The sequence below is a fragment of the Phalacrocorax carbo genome, chromosome 2 (genome assembly GCF_963921805.1).
Source record: "Phalacrocorax carbo chromosome 2, bPhaCar2.1, whole genome shotgun sequence".
NCBI classification, from domain to species: domain Eukaryota; kingdom Metazoa; phylum Chordata; class Aves; order Suliformes; family Phalacrocoracidae; genus Phalacrocorax; species Phalacrocorax carbo.
Window position 1 is genome coordinate 12930876 of NC_087514.1, and position 6898 is coordinate 12937773.

The 6898-nt window shown below is 46.0% G+C and overlaps 1 protein-coding gene across 11 annotated transcripts in view; it reads left to right on the forward strand.

The window, feature by feature from the left end:
- Positions 1-4488, forward strand: part of MTSS1 (MTSS I-BAR domain containing 1) — a 129365-nt gene extending 124877 nt beyond the window's left edge. For 9 of the 11 annotated variants that reach the window (XM_064442106.1, XM_064442107.1, XM_064442110.1 and 6 more), the window contains 2 exons: positions 91-253; positions 1525-4488. In XM_064442106.1, coding sequence (XP_064298176.1) covers positions 91-253; positions 1525-2222 — 861 coding nt within the window. In that variant the 3' untranslated portion in view covers positions 2223-4488. The remainder of the gene's footprint in view (positions 1-90; positions 254-1524) is intronic. The other 2 variants (XM_064442109.1, XM_064442114.1) reach the window with 1 other exon arrangement.
- Positions 4489-6898: the final 2410 nt, after the last annotated feature.

The window sequence follows — 6898 nt, forward strand, 5'->3', positions numbered from 1 at the left end:
CGCTCTGCCTGGGAGCAGAGGCAGCTGAAAGTCAGTGAAGATTGATTAACCTTTCTAGACATAATGAGTCTCCTTTCTGTGTGTAACCAGCAGGGTGAGGAGATGGAGGCCTGTGAGGAGCTGGCGCTCGCTCTGACGAGAGGGCTGCAGCTGGACACCCAGAGGAGCAGTCGGGATTCCTTGCAGTGCTCCAGCGGCTACAGCACCCAGACAACAACTCCGTGCTGTTCAGAGGACACGATCCCGTCTCAAGGTAGCCACCCAAGAGATGTTCTTTTTCAGAGCGTTCCCGGCCTGGCCATCATGCATCACCCCGTGGTGCCAAGGATCTGTATTCCAGCAGCTGTCGCTCATTGGCTTTGTAGTCAGCGGGGTAGAAGGGGGTGAATGTTGCTATTGTGAAGTTTTTTCCAGCTTAGAATGCAGCCTGGATTTATTAACAAAATAGATACCTGGCTTGCTGCACAGTGTACCGAACAATTTGTTTTCTTGTGCATTACTAGAATGAGTTTTAGCTTAAGGATGCTACCATTTTAAAGAAGGTGTTGGAATTATATCTCATGGGCTAAGTGGAATGATACTGGTATTGCAACATACACTTCTTGAAGTAGGATTGTCCTTTCTGAGCAAATACACACTCGTGAGCTTTGCTTTCTTATTCCATCAGTACTCTGAATCTGCTCTTGGTTTCCCTTTGTAAGCTTTTATTTCCTACCCAAGCAGAAATTTTGTAATTGGAAAAAGAATCCACTGGAGACCTTAACTTGGGCATACCTGGGAAGCTGCAATAAGGTGTTGGGTTTTGTACCGTTTCAGAACCAGCAGCAAGCTGAGAGGGAGAGTTTGGTGTTTGCAGTTCAGCAACTGCCTTGTTTGCGCAGCTGAGGCTAGTTGTGCTGTGCAGTCACAAGAGGCAGTAGGGCTTGCGGAGGCCTGGCTTAGCTCAGCTTTTACGTGGAAAGGGAGGAACCCGATGCAATTACTAAAGCTGAGGCTGAGTTTTCAAAGCTGATAGCTGGGATTTACTTTGTTTGCAAAATAAGCAAATTTGCTGCTGAAATGACTGGTACGCAGTCCCCTGAGCCCCACTTTGCCTAGTCTAAAGTACACTTTCTAGTCACTGACTGTTTTAAGTATTTGTATCTACAAGTGGTAGCATGTGGCTTGTAGGATGCTGGTTTTGGTATCTTAATGTTGGCAACAAACATTGAGTCTTCGTTACTTAATTAGTTCTTTTCAGAGAAGGTACTGAGTGTGTACAGTTCTTTTTCACAAGAGATGTGGGCACCCTGCAAGCTTTAGGGTCGGTCTGCTGTAGCGCCTTCAGCCACGCAGTCTGAGAATCTTGGTCACAATATCTCAGGCTTCCTTCCTTCTAAAGGTAAAACCTCTCTTTAATTGCTATCGCCCTCCAGGTGGCTTTTTTTGGTTATATATCCTTTTTTGGTTATACATACTTCAGACTTCCTGATGTGACTCAGCTGTCTTCTCCAGCTTGTTGCTAACTCTGTCTTTTGGCATCAGTTTCAGATTATGATTATTTCTCTGTGAGTGGTGACCAGGAGGCAGAACAGCAAGAGTTTGACAAATCTTCCACCATCCCAAGAAACAGCGACATTAGCCAGTCCTATCGCAGAATGTTTCAAACCAAGCGTCCTGCTTCCACCGCAGGTCTGCCAACCACGCTTGGACCGGTCATAGTCACCCCCGGTGTGGCCACCATCAGACGGACCCCTTCCACCAAGCCTTCGGTCAGACGCGGTACCATAGGGGGAGGTCCGATTCCAATCAAGACGCCAGTGATTCCTGTCAAAACACCAACTGTTCCCGATATCCCTGGGGGGCTGCCCGGCACCCTCGCTGGGACAGAAGAATCTCCCGAGCAAAGTCCCGAGTCTCCAGCGGCAGGAGATGGTGGGCAGGGTGTCGCCAGCATGCCCTCGTCCTCATGGAGCGGGCAAGCATCTGTCAACCCTCCGCCGTCAAGCCAGAAACTGAGTGCTGCCGATGAGCAGAGGCAAGCGGTTCCTGAGAGCGAGGGGGAAGAAAGCGACCGGGATGGTGTCGGCGCCCTCGCGCCCGCAGGCCAGCCAGAGCTTGATCCCGGAGAGCTGAGCCCTGGGGATGCCCCGCAAGGCGAAGATATGCTGAACGCCATTCGGCGTGGTGTCAAACTGAAGAAGACGACCACAAATGATCGCTCAGCACCTCGTATTTCCTAGGAGTGGAAAAGCTGCCAGAGTACTAGCCACCGAGAAGGAACTGTGAGGAAACTAATTTGTCTCTATCCATTCCAATCTGTAATCAATGAATTTTTTAATATACTCGGTAACAGACAGTCTGAAAGTACTCTAAAAGAGAAAACAAGGTGAAAGAGCGTAGTAAGACATAATCTTCACTGGTGTTTTAATTTGTAAATATCAATGATTTTGTTTCTGCATTTTTCTGATCTAAGTTACACTTTTAATTTTTTCTGAAGGTGCCAAATCCCATTTACCTTTTTTATAACTCTCTTTGTAAAGTTTTAAATCATAGGAGAAAAAAAATGTGGAGTAGTTAACTTCAGCAAAGGGATTTAATGAAAATTTGGCTTTTTTGCAAGCTTTTGTAGAGCGCCTTGTAATAGTGAGGTTAAAAAACAAAACAAAACAATGGGACTTACTTTTGAGTTTGAGTCAAGCTGTAAGAAAGATCCTCATTTAAGTATTAAAAAAAAGTTTGAAAAGCAGGAATAAAAATTGACAATAAAAGCAATATATAATGCAAGGAAGAAACCTGCAGTTGGTAGAGTATTTGGGGGGGTAGTGGGGGGAGGGAGATGCCATCAAAATAGCAGATGCTGTTGCACAAAAGTAGCCTAGTAGGATTAATTACTAGTAGCTTCATGGTAAATGCATCAGAATAAGCCATATTGGATTGCAGTGTTTTGTTTCTGTAGGGTGTTTTAAAGACTGGGTTTTTTCCACGTTTCTTTTTTGACTGCACAGCAGCAACTCTCAGTCACATGCATGCAGCCTTAACTGTGTAGGCTTGGTTCTTCCACCTTCACTTTTTGTTCCACTCATCCTTTCACTGAATACAAACAAGGACAACAGGCTTAAGGCAGTTACAAATGTGAAAACATTTTTAAAATGCAAGCAGGGAGTTCTTACATATTATCAAAATGCCTTTTTCTGACTGTGCCCAGCAGGCTGGGCACCTTGGAAAGCCCAAATATTTTGAGAAAACACTGAACAATTTGACAGGTGTAGCCAGCTTCTGATCTAATAAACCGCGAATGTTTCTTTCCAATACAGGGGCTTGTTTTTCTTAACTTCTTTTCAATGGCAGTTGATTGGCTTTTCTTAAATACCGAAAAGAAAGGGGTGAAGGGTGGGGGGTGGGGAGAGATACTGGTTTTTTGATAATACCGGGAGTCTGACCACTATATTCTCTTTTTTTGTACTTTAAGTCATGTTTTTTGGAACGCTGTTGATAGAATTATTAAGAGTTGGATTTTTTCCTTAAAGTAAAAGTAAGTTATTGCTGCAATACCCGTCTCCTAAAGCTGATAGAAATATGCAGACCCCCGGGCACGACACGCGTTCCCATCGGACAGCCCGGAAGGATGCCGCCTGCCACCCACAGCAGAGCCGCGCGCGGGTGGACGCCAGGCTGGCGCGCCCGGGATGGTTTAAAACCGCACCAAGTAATACACGTAAGGGGCTAGTTTCCACCAGACACTCTGCAGATTTCTGTTGGCTCTAGACTTGCCTACATAACCTCTTATGCTTTAATACATAACTGCATTGGATGTGGAACTTCTAGTAACTGTGTAGTCGCTGTGTTCTATATAACATTTTACACTGCTGTGGTTGCTAACCTTTTTTTTGTTATGGCTTAAAAGCAAAAAGAAAAAAAAAAGGCATGATTCTTAGGAAATATTAAACCTTCCTTTCTTTGAAAAACAAGCTCCTTATTACAGGATATAATAAACAGTAGTGCCTGTGGTGTAGCCCACCAATCTTGATACAGTAGCTGATGCATTGTGCAAATGAGGCTTTGAGATGGTTTTTGCATAAACAAAAACTGCTAGGAGATAATCTCAATAGTTAAGAGTGTTATTTAAACCTTTGAAATAAATGGATGTAACTGTACCTGAGTACAGCTTTTCACTTGTTTAGTTCTTAAACGTTAGTATAATCAGTAAAATTTAATATAAAATGTTGCCAAATTCAATGTAGAAAGAATGTGACAAAACACTTTGGATAGTTCTATTGTTTGTGTTTTTGCATATTGTAAAAGCAGTGTCACAGCTGAAAAATAAAATGTTTCTAATGGTAAATTATTGTGGTTTAGTTGCTAGTTTGTACTGAGAGTTGACCTCTCCCTGTGCAGTTTTTTGTTCTAAACTGGTATAAATAATTGCTGTAAGTGTGTCTCCCTTCTACATTGTAATGATTGCTTAAGCCTACATTATAAATAAAGATCTGCTGGAAAACTTCTGTATTCCGGTTCTTAAAGACCTTCTGCTTACAGAGCTTTGGGTGCAACGGTGTCCTTCATCAGACTTCTGACGATCACGCAGGTTCCATCCCATGTAACAGAAGCAAGAGAGAATTAGAAAATAAGTAAATAAAATCGCGCTTAGCTATGTTTCACTGACGGGCGCTGGAAGGGTAGTGGCAAAGCAAAGGTGCAGTGCTAACGATGGCAATCCCCATTAAATGCTAACTGATGGCATTTCTCTGTCCCTCGCTGTGTTACCTGGCCAGGAAGCACAGGTAACTCGACGTGTTTGTGCATCTGCTTCAGTGCTGGACCACAGTTCCTCTTGCCGGAGGAGGAAGGTTGCTCCTGTTCAGCACTGCCCACGCTTACAGCCAGAATTCATCAAGCGCAACGCCAGCATGCCTCCCATGCACCCCTGAGCGACTGAAGTCTCTCTTTTGTTCAGCCTTCTCAGGAACAAAGGTAGAGAGGGAGGACGTTGCTCCCACTTGCAGCTACCGCGCAGTGGCCTAATTTATTTCCTTGCCACTGCAATACTCATTTTTGGCCAGAGGTTTTAATTTGTCATGAAGCTGTTAAAGGAAAACTCAGGGTGGTTTGGCTGGAAATAGGTCCTGCCTCTAAAAGGATGATAGTGCTGGGAGGAGGCGAGGTGCAGGAAGCAGGGTCACGTTGCTGCTGAAGCAAAGCAGTGTTTGTCACGTAGGGCCGTGCGATGCTGGTAGGGCAGGCCCTTTATTAGAAACCTGTAACGCGTTAGAAAAAGGGGTGCAGGTTGGCCCTCTTACTATGAACAAGTACCTTCAGCATGGCGATGCAGCAGAGCAAAGCACCGACACCTGAGCAGAGAAAAGACACAGCTCCGTGCTGAGGAGGTGAGGGGTGCGCTGAAGAGCTGCTGGGAGGGGCCACCCCTCACTGCTGCTACTGCCCTCAGAGTAACGGAGGGCAAGAACAGATCTGGCTCCTGCTGCAACAAAAATGTTCAACAGTGGACTGTATAAAGCCCTTTTTTCTTTCCCCCCAAATAATTCTGGCATATTTTACCATTTAGGCTTACTGCAGAGGGCCACATAAAATTTCTAAAGACCGGCCACATTAAAGCCTTCTACCCAAACTAAATATGTTTAGGCCTTAAAGCAGCTGAATTCAGTGCCTTTGCCATCTCTTGTATTCTTCAAGCCTTAAGTTGGCACTTATGGAAAAATTAAGCCTCAGAGTTAAATATGGTACCATCAAATAGCCCCTGTAGGACAAAAGTCAGATGAGGTAACCCAAACCTGCTCCCTTCTGGTCCTAAAAATGGGAGAACAGCAGAAGAGCCAGGAATGTTTTCCTACAAGCTTTTACTGGGTGGCGCTAACCCAGCTATTCGCTTACTCACTGGGAGGCGAGGGGAAGCGGTCGCAAAATTCCCTGTGTGTCACAGAGATGCTTTGGGACTGTGGCTGGAAGCAACCAGCTTTTGTACCTAGCTCACTGCTAGAACTGTTTGTGACCCATACGGGAGCACACGAGCTGTACTCATCAGCGGCCTACTTGTTGTAACTGACAGAGCTCTCTCCAGTTTTCTAGGATTACAGCCAACCACACCCTGGGCTGCACCAAAAGCAGCGCGGCCAGCAGGGCGAGGGCGGTGATTCTGCCCCTCTGCTCCACTCTGGTGAGGCCCCACCTGCAGGGCCGCATCCAGCTCTGGACCCCTCAGCACATGAGAGACATGGACCTGTTGGAGCGGGTCCAGAGGAGGGCACAAAAATGAAGAGGGCTGGAGCACCTCTCCTATAACAGGCTGAGAGAGTTGGGGTTGTTCACCCTGGAGAAGAGAAAGCTGCGGGGAGACCTTGTGGCGGCCTTTTAATATTTAAAGGGGGCCTACAAGAAAGATGGGGACAGACTTTAACAGGGCCTGTTGCAACACGACAAGGGGTGACGGTTTTAAACTAAAGGAGGGTAGACTCAGACTAGATATGAGGACAAAATTTTTTACATTGACGGTGGTGAAACACTGATGGTGGTGGCACAGGTTGCCCAGAGAGGTGGTAGATACCCCATCCCTGGAAACCTTGAAGGTCAGGTTGGATGGGGCTCTGAGTAACCTGATCTAGTTGAAGATGTCCCTGTTCACTGCAGAGGGGTTAGACTAGATGACCTCTAAAGGTCCCTTCCAACCTAAACCATTCTGATTCTATGATCTGGGGTGACCTCTCCTCTGGTGCGCTCAGCAACATCACCCACAGCAGCAGGAAAGCATGGTGATGTAAGGAAGGTTTATGTCTTTTGAGATTTGATACCTACATGAAAAATGCAGCCAAAAGCCCAGCGAGGTGGAGCAGGCGAGAAGCCTTTATCCCTAAGGAAGGTTAGGAGCACCCTCATTCCAGGAGCAGCCAAACCCCACATCTGC